Source organism: Sus scrofa, chromosome 7 (genome assembly GCF_054392235.1).
Source record: "Sus scrofa isolate SSC_HxYL_T2T_F1_AM1 chromosome 7, Sscrofa_HxYL_maternal_Yorkshire_Landrace_v2.0, whole genome shotgun sequence".
Taxonomy (NCBI): Eukaryota; Metazoa; Chordata; class Mammalia; order Artiodactyla; family Suidae; genus Sus; species Sus scrofa.
Window position 1 is genome coordinate 135,234,629 of NC_139389.1, and position 16,037 is coordinate 135,250,665.

General features: G+C 61.6%; 1 protein-coding gene across 5 annotated transcripts; it reads right to left on the reverse strand.

Moving 5' to 3' along the window:
* Positions 1-10,791: 10,791 nt before the first annotated feature.
* Positions 10,792-15,912, reverse strand: BAG5 (BAG cochaperone 5). 5 transcript variants are annotated; one of them, XM_084970228.1, is made up of 3 exons: positions 15,790-15,912; positions 15,376-15,705; positions 10,792-14,394 (listed from the first exon to the last, which is right to left on the reverse strand). In XM_084970228.1, exon 3 carries the CDS (start codon positions 14,364-14,366, stop codon positions 13,023-13,025), a length of 1,344 nt encoding a protein of 447 aa, XP_084826354.1. In that variant the 5' UTR covers positions 14,367-14,394; positions 15,376-15,705; positions 15,790-15,912; the 3' UTR covers positions 10,792-13,022. The 5 variants fall into 5 exon arrangements, with proteins under 5 accessions (XP_084826354.1, XP_084826356.1, XP_020937171.1 ...); XM_084970230.1 differs by having other exon boundaries at positions 15,203-15,705; XM_021081512.2 differs by lacking the exon at positions 15,376-15,705 and having other exon boundaries at positions 15,869-15,912.
* Between the last annotated feature and the right edge of the window lie 125 nt (positions 15,913-16,037).

Below are 16,037 nucleotides of genomic sequence, written 5' to 3' on the forward strand. Positions count from 1 at the left end.
CGGCGGAGGGTGGCCTCGGGACCCCCTCATTTCCCGCCTCAGTGGGGGTGCTGTCCCCGCTCCCGGAGGCGGCCCCTCTTCTGGCCTCCTTCCAAAGCCTCCCCACAGCCCCGTCCCGGTCCCCCTGCCCTGCTGCCACCGCCCCTGCCCCTGCCAGGCCGGGCCTCACTCGCCTCCAGAGGGGAGCTGAGCAACCCGCCCTGTCGTCATGTCACTGACACAACGACAGGCCCCTCGCGCAGTCCCGCCCCAGGAGCCCTGGACCCGCGGGCACCCGCACAGCCCCTGTGCCCCTTCCGAGTCTAGCTCCCCGCCCCCGGGCGGCCTTCTGTCCCCGTCCTTAGTTTTGCGGAGAAAGGAAGTCTAACGGGGGCAGGAACCAGAGGCCGAGCCCAGGTCTGAACACAGACTCCTTCCCGGGGTCGCGACAGCGCCCCGGCGGCGCGCGGCTCGGCAGGAACGTGGCCGCCTGTGCCGGTGGCCCCGTCGCCCAGGCTGCGGGACGCGCCGGCCGGGAGGGACGCACTCGGGGGAGCCGGGCCCGGCCCGCGGAGGCGCGCGCCCTGCCGAGGAACGCGGAACGCGGGTGGCCGCTGTCGGGCGGGGCGGCGGCGGCGGCGCGGGCTGGTTGCTAAGCTGCAGGCACAATGGACATTCCGGGTACCAGGCAACGAACGAGGCGGGGACCTTTCTCGGCGGCGGGAGGAGGCCTGGGGGCCCAGCCCCCCCCCGCCCCGCACCGGCCCGAAGGCGCGCGGCCGCCCGGCCCCTCAGGGCCTCCCACACCCAAGCCCTCCGGCCGGGCGCCCAGGCCTCTGGGCCTCTGCCTCTGACCTTGCTTCCTGGCTGGCCCCCAAGGCCCAAGTGCAGGGTTCCACTGGGGTTCTGGGCAGAGCCTCGAGGTCGGGGTGAGACCCCATCCCCAGCCCTCAGGCTCAGCACCCCCACTGTGGGCCCAGCCTGGCGGGGGCTGGCTCTGCTCGAAGCCACGCCTGGCAGGGCCCCCAGCAGCCAGCCCAGCCTCCAGCACGGCCCCTGTTTGTCTGGGACAAGACAAGGGGTTTTGTTTTGCTCCCTTCAGGCTCCACTTCCTCCCTCCGTGGAGAGACTGCTAAGGAGCTGTGGGCCCGGGCTGCCCTCCCCACCCCAGCGCCGGGCACCGTGCTCCCCGTCCGGCCACCGGGCCTTGCTCTCCCAGTCTCCGCGTCCGGTGATCCAGGGCCTCCTCCACCAGGGCAGCCGAATTCCCCACTTTCCCCTCACAGCCCTGACACGGACGGACGTCCCCGGACCCCACCCAGGCCTGTCTCCTCCTGTCTCCCATTTCTCGTGGTGCCAGGGGTGGCCCTTGCAGGCCCGGAACGTGTCCCAACTCCCTGCCCTGGGCCTGGCACACAGCAGGCGCTACAAACACGGCACCGGAGCCCAGGGCAGGGAGGCAGGAAGGGGCTGCGTGGTTTTGGGCAAAGGACTGGCTCTGAGCCGCAGCCCCCACCCCTGTGGAACAGGATACGCAGAGGCGCTCCCCCTAAATTTAGGGGGGGCTTCCTGTCTGGGGACGTGCCCAGGCCTGCAGGCCCCGCACCCTGCCACACACACGTGCACCTGCCAGGTGTCCTGGGATCCAGGGAGGTGGTGGCTTCAGCCGCTGACGGCAAGGAGCATCTCTGGCAGAGCCCCCAAGGCTGGGCCACCCCAGGATACCTTCCAGGACCTCACCCTCCTCCCTGAAGTGTGTCCTGGGGACCCAGATGGGTCAGGACACCAGAGACCGCCCCCCCCAGGCCGAGACACCCACCCCACAACTGCCTGGGCCCAGCCAGGCAGCAGGGGTGGGGTCTGCGCCTCAGCAGGTGCTGTCTCTCGGGAGCAAAGCCAGCCTCATCCCTCCCCCATGCCACCCCCTTCCCAGGGCGGCCCGCCTGGGCCTCTCAAGGCCAAGCAGGGGCCCCTCGGGGTCTCTCCTAGACTGAGAGCTGGGGACAAAGAGGCAGCTGCCAGCAGGGTGGGTTGGGGGCCGCGGCCTTTGTGAGCATGGGGGCCCCTCCTGGTGACCTCACCACCGCCAGAGAAGGGCCCTTTCTTCCCAGAGGCTGCCGGCCGTTGGGAATCTGCCTGGGGACAAAGCTGCTGCCAGGCGGGGGACCAGTGAGTGGCCGGGACCGCCTCACGGCATAAATTAGGGGGGTGGGGGAAGGAAGGGCAGCTGCAGCTGGGGCCTGGAGGAAGGCGCGCCCGTCCTCACAGATGGACAGATGGACACCCCACCCCCGCTTCCGCTTGGGGCACAGGCTGCGCTTCCAAGCCTCGCTCACTCATTCATCCCCACTGTCGTTCCTTCCACAGATGGCGCTGGCACTGCCCTGGGGAGGAGCTGTGGTGGCTGCCGTGAGTGGACGGGCATGGGCCAGGCTCCCCGTCTGGAAGGAGAATTGGGACGGAAGGTCACAGCGGCCTCCAGCCTCCATCCAAGCAGGCACTCAGGGCCCTGCTGCTGTACGTCGGTCCCTGTGGGGAAACTGAGGCTCAGCAGGTGCCCAGGCCTGAGGTCACAAAGCAGGCTCTGGGCCTGGCCGGCTCCTCAGGTGAGGTCAGGAAAACACGTGCTTTTCAATGGTCGGTGGTGTCTGGTGACAGCCAGCCCCTGTGGGGCAAGGGCTTCCTGTCCCCAAGGCCCCAGTGCTCCACAAAGCATCCTCCGCCTTGCTGGCCCTGGCCCCCTCTCCAGGGGCACCTGCACCAGAGGTGACCTCCGGCTGAAGCCCTGTGGGTCAGGGAGCCCAGGGTGGCCACTGGTGGCAAGGCCGCATGGGCAGGGCCTGCCCAGCACACATCACCACAGGCCCCGTGAATGCCCACAGCTCCTCTACGGCTTGCTGAGCCCCGAGGCACTGGAGCCCCTTGTCCCCACCCCGAGGCTCTGCGTGCCCTGGGGCCCCAGGCTAGGCGGGCTTTCTGCAGGGCGAGTTGCAGGCACAGGTACAGAGACGGCCCCTAGTGTCAGGCGGGTCCAGGAGGCGGGCATGGAAGACCTGGGACTGTCAGCAGAGCTTATGTCAGGCCCAGGGGGGTCTCCCTCAAAGAGTGACGCCCTCCCCCCAACCCAGCCCCACCACCGAGAGTAGAGTCTGGCCTCGAGTGTTGTCCCCTGAGGCAGAGGCTGATAGGCTGTCTGAGGGCGTGGAGGGCTCTGGCTCTGGGCTCTGTCACCAGACTCTGTTCTGCCCTGGGGGCCTCAGCCTGGGACCTTTGGTTGGGGTCAGAGACCTTTGGGGCTTGCAGTCACCCCAGCAGCATGGAACTCCAAGGCTTCTGGGCCAAAACGTCCAGAGCCCTTTTGCAAAGCCCTGGGGTCACGGCCCAGGAGGAGGTGGGGCCGAGCGCCACGTGGGTGCTGGTCATTTCTGTCGTTTCTGGATGAGGAAGCTGGGTCCGCATGGGCCTGTCCCTGCACCCCGGCGGGGAGGAGACCAGGAGGAGGCCCGGGACTCCCAAGGCACCGAGCCCCTAAGGCTGGGGCGCAGCCCGCAGGAGCCCCGCACCCCTCCTTGGAGCAGCGAGCTGGGGCGGGGGCGGGTGTAAGTAGGCCAGCGCTGCGCTGCGTTGCCATGGCGCCGCCGTCGCTGCTGCTCAGACTTCCTTCTGGGCCCTGTTCCCAGGACACCTCGAGCTCGCTGCCAGGCGTCCCTCCCCAGCCCCGCCTGGGCCCCATCCCCAGTTGGGGGCTGCTCGGCGTCTCCGAGCCCTCCAGGCCCTGCTGCTGCGGGCGCCATGGCGAGTGTCCCCCCTGGTCCCACACAGTGTGGGCACAGGCCCCCCCACAGCACATACAGGCATGTGGGCACACTCACCGCACACGTGCACACAGCACATGCATGCATGTGGGCACACAGCACGCATGTGCACACAGCATATACATGCGTGTGCAACACTCATAGCACACATGCTCACAGCCACACACAGCACAGTGTAAACACAGCACAGAAGGCATGTGCACATGCGCACAGCACACACACTCGTAGCACACACATGCGTGCGCACACGCTCACAGCCCACACGCACTGCCACAGGGAGGCGCTGGCTGAAGCTGCAGGAGCTGCCGCCTCACCCCCAGGAGGAGCAGGAAGTGGGCTGTAGGGCCGAGCTTCAGCTCGAGGCGCCCCTGGGCTCCAAGGGGCCACTGAGCCCAGAGCCCCCGGAGCCAGCCGGCCTCAGGGGCCTCGGCCAGGGCCTGAGGACTTGCTGAGGGCGGGAGGGGCTCTGCGGGCCTAAAGGGGAGACTGAGCAGAGGGCAGGGCCTTCCCACAGGCTCCTCTCCACACCCCACACCATGCCTGGGCTGCCACCCCCTGGGCTCCACGTGGCTCCCTGGAGTTCACCCATCAAGACGCGGCCTCTCCCGATCCCCTGACCTCGCCCAGAGAGGCCCCAGGGGGCCGCTGCCTTGGCCAAGGCCTCGGTGCATAGAGGCCCTGGGGCCCAGCTCGACTCCCTGGGTTGTCAACTAACGTCGGAGGGTGGAGTCTGGACATCTCCCCAGGGCCTGGAGCCCCGCAGCGAACACCCTGGGCGGGGGGGGGGGGGGGGGGGGGGGGGGGAGATGCCCGGGGGAGGGGCCGGGTGGGAGGGGCTATTCGGCTGACAGGGCGGGCCAGGGGTCACCACACCCACCCGTTGGTGCAGGTGCTGGCTCCTTACCAACAGGCGGGCCTGTGTGATTCCGGCCTGCATCCCACAGTGGCAGTGACCCCAGAGCACTTGAACCGCTTGGTTCGAGTCCCAAGGCCGCTGGGAGAGGCCTGAGCTCTTAGTAGAGCTGGCTTTTCAGTTCGGAGGCCCCAGGGCCCCGGAGGCTGAGGCTTACTGGTGCGGGCCCTACAGTGCGTGGCTCACCTCTGAGCCCCCCAGATACCTTCCCTGGGCAGGGCCAGGAGCGTGCTTGGGGCCCTGAGGGAGAAAGGGCAAGCCCGGAGGCAGCTGCCATCAGGGCCCAGAGCCTTGCTCCTGGCACCGAGGTGACAATGGCACTGAGGCTTGCCTTGGGAACAGGCCAGTGCCACCACGAGGCCAGGAGTGAAAGGCCCCCTGCACCCTGGGCCACCCCCCAGGCCCTACGGGAGTGAGCCAGCGTGCTGGGCTGGTGCCACTGCCCCCCATGTCTGCCCCACCTGGCTGCTGTGGGCAGCCTGGGGCAGGAGGCCCGCCTTACACGGTGACAGGGGACCTTCCCCTGGCACACCATCACCTGAGCTATCCTGGTTGCTGGCAACACAGGCCTGGGAGGCCTGCTAGGCGGAATGAGGCCCAGCCTCCCTCCCGGCTGCCTGTCTTTTCCTGACTCCGAGATCCCAGACTCCCAGCGAGGGCTCGCCTCGTCCTGCTCATCGCTCATCTTCCAATTCCTTCTTTCTCTTTGGCTTTCACCAACTTTCCCTGCTCCCCCGCCCTAGACCTCAAAACACAGGAGCCCCGGTGGTGCCAGCACACAGGGCAGGAGGCAAGAAGGTGGCATTTGCAGGAAGTGGCATTTGGCTTGGCCCAGAAGGTTGAGCTCAATTCCCCAGGAGGGAGGGGCCCGCCTGCGTGGAGAGGAGGGCAGACAGCAGGGCCGCCTTGCCCGCCAGGCCACCGCGGCCCCACCCTGACGGCGTGAGGTCACATGAGCTGTGGGTAGGTGTGTTGACCCGGGCCCGAGACGGTTCTGCTGGACCAACTGCGGGACGAGTCAGGAGCCGGGAGATCCCCAGGCTTCCACGCAGCCCCTCCACGGGGGCCTGCGGTCGGGGCGCGACGGCGCGCGGAACCCAGCACAGGCACCACGCACAGCTCGGGGTCGGGGGGCAGAAGCCGCAGCCTTGCGAGGCCGGGAGGGCCTGGCGGGCGGTGGCCCAGGCGCGACAGCTCCCGGCGTCTCCTTCCGCCGGGAAGGTCCCGGGCTCCGCGAACTGGGCCGCGGGCGCCACCTGGCGGCCTCCCGGAGAAAGAGACTGGACCGGCGGGGTGCGGAGGGGAGGTGCGTGCCCACTGAGGCTGACCTCCAAGGTCAGGGGCCCCGCGGGGAGCAGGTGCGCCGCGGGGCGGGCCGGCGGTGCAGAGGGCGGGTCTCTCCTGGTCATCCCTTGATACCCAGCCTGGCAGGACTCGCACGCAGCGGGGCGCATGCAGCCCTGCAGCGATCCCATCTGGATCCCATCCCAGCTGGCCCAGGCACAGGCCTAGCACCAAGACAGCCATCCAAGGCCAAGTCAGGCTTGGTGGCGCTGCTGTGGGCTGGGCCTGGGAGGGCTTCCTCCGAAGCACCCAGTCCCACAAGGCCACCTGTACCTGGCTCTCTGTTTTTACGGAGCCTCTGGTCCAGGATGCAGTCCTGTTCCCCCAGGTACCCTGGCTCACTGCACCGCCAGCCAGGCCCCGAGGGATCCAGCCCTGCAGACTCTCACCTGGCCTCTCACCTGGCTCCAACCACAGGAGCTGCTGCACCTCAGGGCCTTTGCACTGGCTGTCACTCTGCCTTCACTCTCTTCCCCAGAACCTTGAATGGCCCGCCCCCAGCCACCCCAATCGCCATGCTGGTCCTAGGACAGCTGCCTCTCTTTTGAGTTGCAAGGTCGGGGACAAGGGCCAGAAATGTCTTTTTCTGGAAAGATGGGACCTGGGCATCCCAGAGAAAATAATGCATACGGGCCCAGGAGCTGAGGGCCCCAGGGAGTGGCCTGGGCCTGCCTAGACTGGCCTGCGGGCAGCACGACGAGGTCTGCAGCTGGTGCAGACAAGACCTTAGGCGCCTCACTGCCCCAGGCCTGTGGCCATGACAGGCTTCTGTGCCTGTTGGATCCTTTGCACCTTTGGGAACCAGCTCCTCTCTTGTTCTTTTTTTCTTTTTGGTCTTTTTTCTAGGGCCACTCCCGAGCATATGGAGGTTCCCAGGCTAGGGGATCCAATCAGAGCTGTAACCGTTGGCCTACACCACAGCCGCAGTAACGCGGGATCAGAGCCACGTCTGTGACCTACACCACAGCTCACGGCAACGCCAGATCCTTAACCCACTGATCGAGGCCAGGGATCGATCGAACCCTCAACCTCATGGTTCCTAGTCATATTCGTTAACCACCACGCCACAGCGGGAACTCCCAAGCTCCTCTTGTTCTTCAACCAGATCCAGGGGGTTCTGCCCCCACGAGCACCCCTCCTGCCGTCAGCCCAGGACCCTGGGAGCCCCCATCCCCCTCTCCTGTGAGTGCTCCCCGTCCTTCCCTCTGCTGCTTCTCTTGTTCCCCCCCTGCACTCCCCCCTCCTGTTGTTCCCAGCTCAGTCCCTGTCACCAGGAATAGCATTCGACAAAGCTCCTTGTCTTCCAAGGCCCAAATCCTCGAGCGGCTCACCAGGACCCCACCAGCCAGCCCCTGGCACCCCTGCTCTCTGCCAGGTTCTCCCAGGCCCTCAAGTACGCCTGGCGCTGGACTCGGCCTCCACACCCACTGCTCCCTTGCCTGGGAGGTCCTTGCCCCCCCCCGGGGGGGGCTCTCAGTGTAAAGCCTGCGTCCCAGAGTGTTCTGACTCCCCAGCAAGGCGCCCCTCCCAGAGGCGCACATCTGGGGTGCGTGATGCCCTCTCCCCTGGCACAGTGCTCACCACCTGAACTGTGCAGCCCGCAACCCTTGCTGGGCCAGGAGGATGAGGTGAACAAGGTGCCCAGTTGGGCACTCAGCCAAAGGCAGTTAGTTAGAGGTGAGCCTGGCAACATGCCAGCCTGGCCAGCCTTCCTGCCATGCAAGTGGGGTGGGCCAGGGGTGCGTTCCTGGCAGCTGTACTGGGATCCTGGCTGCAGGTCTCCTTAGGAGAGCAAAGTTCTTTGAGTCCTGATTTTTTTTTTTTTTTTTTATAGGACTGCATCCGAGGCATATGTAAGTTCCTAGGGGTTGAATCGGAGCTCTAATCACCAGCTCACACCACAGCCACAGCCACGCCACATCCAAGCCACGTCTGTGACCTACACTACAGCTCATGGCCATGCCGGATCCTTAACTCACTGAGAGAGGCCAGGGATCAAACCTGCGTCCTCATGGATCCTAGTCGGCTTTGCTTCTGCTGAGCCACGACAGGAACTCCAAGGCAGTGGATTTTAAACACTTTATGAAGCAATCTGAAGACCTGAGGTTTTCCAATTATTCAGCAAAAGTCTTTGGAAACATGTGTTACGTGCCAGGAGCCGAGGACACGATTTCGGAAGAAGAGTTGGTCCAGAGGACACCCAGGCGGCCGTGACGGCCAGGGCCTGAGGCTGCAAGGACGGAGGCGGTTCTGTCTTGGAGGGCACTGTGGCCTGGCGTGGGAGTGACAGACACACCAGTGGGCCCCGAGCATTGAGGGGGCATGTATGCAAGCCACACCCGCCGTCTCAGGGATGGAGAGGAGGTGACACCCGGCCTTTCCGCCCAGCTCCAGGTCCAGCGTGCCCTGGAGGATGAGGTGGGGCCGTCACAGCCTAGCGCGAGGTCTAGGAAAGGGGAGGCCACAGGGCAATGGCACGAGTTGGAAGGCTTCTTAGACAGAGGGCAGCCGGGTGCCATGGCCACGAAGAGGAGGGGGTGCACCCGGTGCCTCCCCTTCTGGGAGTCACGGGCCCCTGGCGGCTGGCAGGTGTACGAATCCTACGAGGGCAAACGCCGCCCTCCGTGCACCCCACAGCCTGGGCTTTCCTTTCTCCGCCAGTGTCACCCGCACGGAGCTTTTATACCTCCTGCCGTCCAGTCCGGCCTGCACCACGCTGATGACCTGGGAGCCCCCGCGGGGGGACACCCCCCCAGGTCAGGCCTCTCGGGGGAGCTGGTGCTACACTTTCCCGGCCCCCCTGGGGACTTTTGCCCTTCGATAGCCGTGTGGCCTCGGGCAGTTCCCTGGGCAACTGACGCCAGTGTCAAAGTCTATGAAATACAGGTAAAGCCAGTTGCCAGTTACAGAGGCCGGAAGACGTTCCGCACCCGGCCTGGCATGTAGAAAGGTTCAATCAAAGACAAGCGGAAAAACTGTCTAAGTTACGGCAGAAGCACTCTCAGACCCCCGCCACCACCACACAGACCCTGCCAGCCGGGCACCTGCAGACCCGCGTCTGGGCCCGGGTTTGGGTCTAGCTTGCCCACTAGCTAGCGCTTTGGCGCCCCTGAAGCAAGAGTCAAGCTCCTCAGTGCCTTGACTTTGCGTGTCAGTGCTGCCCAGCCCACTCTGGGCTTTCTCCTATCTTGTCCCTGGCCTGCCTCTGGGGTCCCTAAGCCCCCCCACTTCCACAGCCTGGGGAGCCCGTGGGCTCCCCATGCACCTGTGGCACCTGCCCGGCTCTCCTGACATCATCTATGACCAAGGCAGACTCGCAACAGCTGGTGCACTGTCCTTGGCCACCCCTGCGCGCTGGTCTAGTGGGGACACAGGAGGAGGGCTGCTTCCCGGCCCTCGGTGCGGCACCACGCACAGCAAGCACTCGAGAACAGCTTCTCTGCACCTAAGTAAGCAAAGCCTCACACGGCATCGTGAAACAGGTCCAGGTCCCCCAAAGTCTCTAACCTGTGCCACTGACTGCTTCTCCATGTGGGTCCTGGGAGATCCCCGCAGGCAGAGACGACCCTACAGAAAGGGCCTGTAGGAGAAGGCAGAAGCAGCTGCTGCTCCCACGTAATGGGCTTACACTAGACACACAACTGTCCCGAGTGGGACAGTCCTCAGGGAGGCAAGACCGGGAGGCGGAGGGGAGAGCCTGAAGTCAGAGCATTCCACAAACTCTGCAAAGACTAAATGTCCCCGTTAACGAGAAGACAAGTGCCAACAGCACGCCTCAACTCCAGCCTTTCCTCTGGGGAGGATTTTCCAGAATGCTTCCCGAGTGTCCTCCTCCAAGTACGGGTGAGTCCTGGCTGCAGGGGCTGCGGGCAGGTGGCTGCTGTCTGGTCCCCGCACTTGGCGTTCACCTGTGACTGGGTCCTGGCCTGAGCTCGGCCCCCTGCGTCACTGCCACCAGCCGGAGGCAGGCCTGGCCGGCTCCGGGAACACCCAAGCCAGACAGCACACGAAGGGAAAACACTGGAGCAGAACTCACCCCTCGGACTCCCATCCTCTCTCTACCGCAGAGATAAGCCGGGAGGTTTTTATTTCATCAGTAATTGAGGGGACACTGGTGCGTCTCTCTCGAGACAGTGCCGAGTTATTTCAGACGCAGTATTAGAACAGAGCCACACAGTCAACAGAGAGGGAACGACAACCACATGCTGGAATGACACACCTGTGTGACATACATCAAAGCCAACCGCAAATATTTCTCCAGTTGCTCTTGAGAAAAACACTGCATACGAGTTCAAAGCTAAAACGCTTTGCTTAAAAAGCCCTGCGTGTACAGGATAAGCTTAGACCCTCAAAAACCAAAGTAAAACAAATGAGCAAAAACTGGCTAAACAGGAGGTCCCGTCGTGGCGCAGTGGTTAACGAATCCGACTAGGAACCATGAGGTTGCAGGTTCGGTTCCTGCCCTTGCTCAGTGGGTTACCGATCCGGCGTTGCCGTGAGCTGTGGTGTAGGTTGCAGACGCGGCTCGGATCCCACGTTGCTGTGGGTCTGGTGTAGGCCAGTGGCTACAGCTCCAATTCAACCCCTAGCCTGGGAAACTCCATATGCCGCGGGAGTGGCCCAAGAAATGGCAAAAAGACAAAAAAACCCAAAACATGGCTAAACTTTTGAAATACGCTAAATTGTGTCACATATGTTATACCCAGGCATTTTAGCAAAATAAAGCATTACATTGTACTCAGTAGAGAGTCATTACATTTATTTCCGTAACTACTTGCTTGCAGGCTGAGTAATCTACGTGGGTGAAGAATGACCTGAAAGCAGTGCTGGCTGGCTGCAGAGAAAGCAAACACTCCCAGCCATTTTTTGCACGAACATGGAGACAGTTTAATGCAGACCCGAGGCCAAACATTTTTAGGGGGTAGGTGGAACTTCCAGTACAGCTTCTCCTCATGTGAGATCATACAAATGCAACGAGCCCAGTTTAAAAATTACATGCCCCCAGGAACACAGGCCTCCCAACGAGGGACAGTGTCCCTCGGGCTCATTAAGGGACTAGAATGACCAGGTACAAAACCCTAGGGGACGTCGTGCCTCAGCAGTCACTCAGGTTCATCGGTTGATTTCAGTGACCAGAGTCATTCCCAGATGACCCGTGTCCCCCGTGTCCCCTCGCACACGCTCCGGCGGCCCGGGCCCCACGGGCTGCAGAGCACACACTGGAAGATGAGTGAGAGGGGAGGCCCTGCTTCAGGAGCAGTGACGCCTGGAAAGGAAGCTGGCACTCCACCTTCAAGTCTGAGGTTCACGCGACGTCTAGGCCTGGCGTCTGAAGCGAGTCAGAGCACAGCCTCCATTTCCCAGGGATCCGACTGTGCCAGCGCTGGAGCTGAAAGCCCTTCCGGATTTTAAGAGCACCTCACACTTACGAAACAGGATCACAACCCTCACACGACTTCCTAGGAGGAAGGGCTCAAGGGCTTGTAACTCTTGGGCAGCACTGAGACGCAGTGAATGGTTTTAGGGCTACGCTTGTCCATCTTTTAGGTATTCGGGGCCATTCCTTTATCTTATTCTTAGCTATTTACAAAGTCATCAAACTACCCCTGAAAAAACAGCACATTACTGTAGCGGTCCCAGGATGTCCTCTGAGGTGCTGCTTTTGTGAGAGGCGACTGCAGAGGGGTCGCAGGTCCGATTCGGGGACAGCATGTCAGCAAGGCGCCTCAGAGCTGCGGGCAATTCCGCTGTTCACCTTAACAGGCAACCTCAAAACTGGATCCTCAAAAGGTACGAACAGAAGCACGTACACCCTTCAGCAGAGGAAAAGCAATCTCACGCAGACAGACAGACAGACTGTGCTGGCCCCGCCCGGCGCCCGAGAAGCTCCCGCCTGCCGGCGAGGGAAGGAGCTCGGCTTAGCCCCCCTGCACCTGCACCCGCACCCGCACCCGGTCCCTCGGGGCTGCTGACACGTCTGCTTGCGGGGCACCGGGGATGTTGATGGAGTCTGTCTGGCACGCGGCCTTGAACAACAAGCCCACTGCAAGCTGCACGCAGACACAGCTGCTCCTCTGGGCATAACCTAATCACTGCTGACTAATCTCCAGTCTTCCTTATCCTACTATGGCTTTGGGCATTTCCTTTTTTTTTTTAAAGGTCCATTAACTTTACTTAAATGTTTCCATCCTTCCTCATTTCTAAGGGAGACTGTAAATTCGGATGTTACAACCGGAAACAGCTTGAAGGTAGGAGCTGGTGTCTTATCCCTTCTTCAATGCAGCCTCAATGGTTTTTTGCTAGTAATTCCATAATTTATGTTATGCACAACAATAAGACTCCCCTCTCTATACTCAGAGAATGGGGGAAATACAGACACTGTATTTCAACAAAATGTTTCTGAAAGAACAGACTATCTGGAAAAACAAATACAAAAAACAGAAATTCCTACCCTACTAAATGGGGTGGGACCAATCAGATTTTACAAATGAAAAAAAAATCCTGCTTTATTCAGCAAAATACAACATCTCATTGTACTGCTTTTGCGCTGTGGACCTTCCATTTAAACAAAGCTTCCCCCCTTTCTCATAATTGTCCTAGTATTTATCACGTTAAGGTTCTATGTTTATTTCTAGCTCCTGAAGTATCCGCATTTTAATGCTTGAACAGCCCGTTACATTTTCTTTAAAAGCTGCCCCATTCCATTTTGATTTAAAAAATAAAACCAAAAAACCACACCACGACGTACAGGTAACAGTCCAAATGGAAAAGTTAATACGCTATAATATTTGTTCTGCAACATCGAGAGCAGCAGAGATACCGCATATAATTTGCTTAAATCATAAATACTGAGATTGCCGTACGCATGTGCAAAAGTCACATGTAGCCTCGACGCACCAAACGCCCTCCACGAACACACAGAGGTCTCTGTGAAGTGCACAGTGAGAAACATCCACCGTGGCCCCGGCGTTTCAGTACTCCCACTCGTCAGACTTCTGGTCCAGATAGCTGAGAATGTTCTGGGCCAGCTTCACCGCCTGCTTCCGGGCAGCCTTGCACTTCTCCTCCCCCTGGGGGTCGACGGCGTCCAGCGCCAGCAGCTGCTTGGTGAGCAGCTCCTCCAGCCGGATGTAGTTCTTATCGGTTCGGTTGCCGTCGAAGGCGAGCACCTCCTCCTGGATCTCTGACAAGTGCCCCAGGATGGTCCAGACGGCCGCGAGCGAGGGGTGCTCCGCGCTGGCCAGGGCCCGTCTCTTCTCCAGGGCCTCCCTCAGGTCCACGTAGGTGATGAGAGTCTGCACCTCAACCACCGCCCGTCTCCTGGCTTCCCGGATGCAGGGGTTCTTCTCAAGACTGACCTCGTCCAGCTGACCGATCAAGCCCTGCAGTTCCGTTTTGGAGCTCAGGTACAGCTCGGCGGGATTCTGGGCTCGGAGGAGCTCGTTTTTTATTTCTCTCACTCGCGTGAGGACCTTCTCTATCTTTAGAATGGAGTGGTTCTGGCCCAGGTCGAAGGCGTAAGTGGTATCTGCCTCCTCCTCCAAGTCCAAGTACTTCAGCAGCTTGTTGATATCCTCCACCACCTCCTTCCGATAGTTCCTGATTTCCGTGTGCCCGCACACATCCAAAGCGTCCAGATCCGCCATCAGCCCCGAGAGCACACACGACAGGTGCCTGCAGGTCTCGTCACTGCTCACGCCCATCAGGAGGGCGATCAGCGTGCCTCGGGCCCGGTTCACGTCACACATCACGGAGTTGATCTTGGCCACCGAGGGGTGCGCGTCGGCGGAGAGCGGCAGCGAGGGCGGCTTTCTCCCGCAGTCCTCGATGATCTCCTGCACGGCGCAGACCTTGGTTAGGGTGTGATACCGCGCCTTCCGCAGGGAGGTCCGGCCGCCCGTCTTGACGCGCGTCAGCCGCAGGATGACGTCCTGGATGCCCTCTTCAAACTCCTCCGTCACACAGCTGCCGCCGCTGTGAAAGGGCACGATCTTCTCTTTCACCAGGGACTGTGCTTCTTGGAAAATGTGCTGGATCTCGAGCCGGTGGGGGTGGTTTGCATTCTGCTCCAGCTCTTTGAGAAGACGCTCCGTCTCCTGGGCCGCCCTCTTCCGCGCTTGCTGAATATCTCCCTTGCCTTCCGTATCTACAGAGTCTATTTCAAAGAGTTGTTTCGTTAGAATCCTCTCCAGTTTCTTGTACGTCTTGTCGTCTGACAGGCCACTGAAAGCAGTTACTTGCTGTTCTATGCTTTTTACCTCCTTTTGGATCTCCTGGAGCCGACTTATAGAAGGATGCTGGTTTCCCATCGCCATACTTTGGTTGTGTTCAGTTTCACAAGCACTAAAAGATGGCAAAAACGATAACTCATTACACTACAAAGCCTGCAGCATGGTAATCACATATTCAATTCATTCTACAGTTCTCATTCTAAAAAGACAGGCTCGAAAAAAAAGGCTGGCTACTGCAGTCCAAAGGAGAAGAAATCCAAGCACAGAAATCAGAGCGACTCATCAATTCCCTCTCATGAAAACAGCTAAACAGCTGCACCGAGGTTGAGACCAGGGCTACTGCCGAGTGGAAATAGGAGCCGGAGCTCTGGGCCTGTGAACTTCAAGTTTCCTCAGTTGTAAGAGAGAACAAACAACATATGCCATCATAAGTATGGCATGAAGCTGAACATTTTGGAAAAGGTGCAGGTATCTGAGGTCTTAAAACTGGAAGCTGTTTTTTTTGGCGCGGCAGGGCACCTTTGTGGTAGCTCTGCTAACCTTCCAGGTCAGTACGTCTAAGCAGGGCCCTCCTCTCACCCCATTACAAAGAGCTATGACTAATTTCCGGAAAAAGTAAACAAAAGGAACCGAGCCACTGAAACAAACACCAGTGGTTCGCAGACACCGCCCAAGTCCCCGCTTCTACCGTCCTCTCCATCCTTTGAGCCCTTCTAACATCTCCTCTACAGTGGCATAGGGCTCCACGGGAAAGGCGACTGGGACTGTCAAAGCACCACCCTGGGCTCTGGAGGCCTAGTACCTCCCCAGGCCCCATCATGCTCCTGCCCCTCCTCCGAAATACATCGCACAAGCATGTGACAACTCTGAGCAATCCATTCACTAGCCTCACATTAGGAATCCAGAATGGCTCAACGCACTTTTTTCATGCTCCTGGGTTTCTATCGATCAGCTCTTTGGAGGGGGCCGGGTACTCAAGTGAAACCAATCCCTTCTGGGTGTCCGAGCCGAGAACACGCCTCTGGAGGCCCAGGGAGAGCAGGCGGCCTCGATTCTTCCCTTCCCTGCCCGCCCTTCCCTCCCAGCACTTTACCCAGAAGAGGTCTAAGCTGGTTTGGTCTTGGCTTCCCGTGGGTGAAGTGGCGAGATGGAAGATCAGCCCTTTACGGGGTGCGGCTCCGGAGCTGGGCCCCCAGCTGCATCCCTCTCACCCCTCCCGGCTAGATCTGAACGGGGCAGCCGGTGAAGGGGCCGGCAGTGGCAGCGGCAGCTACTGGCCGCAGCGGCCGCTCCGGGCGTCTCGCCCGGACCCCACGACGCACCCGCCCGCCCTGACCTCACAATGGCCCTCGGGGGGAGGGGGCGGCCGCGCTCGGCCGGGCCTGGGAGCCGGCGAGGAGGGAGGGGGCTCGGGCCGGGCCGGCTGCGGGGAGCCCGGCTCGGAAACCAGGGCCGGCCCGCGTCGGACCCAGGGCTGGGGCGGCGCCCACTCCGGCCCGGCCACAACGGGGAAGGGCGCCGAGTCGGGGGTCGCCCGCCTGCTGCCCGCGCCGAGGGAAGGCTGCCGCCGCCTGGTTCTCGCTCACCTGCGCCGCCCGCGCCATCGCGCACTCCGCCGCCGACGCCCCGCGCCGCCGCAGCTCCCGCCGTCGCCTGGGCCCGGCAGCTCCGCCCCCGGGCCGAACAGCCCCTCGCCCTGGAAAAAGGTCTTCCGGCTTCCGCGCCCACCCCGACCCTGACCAAGCCCGCCGCTGG

What these genes read in the sequence shown, in the direction of transcription:
- BAG5 (XM_021081512.2), bottom strand. Translation starts at nt 14,366, where the DNA reads ATGGCGATGGGAAACCAGCATCCTTCTATAAGTCGGCTCCAGGAGATC.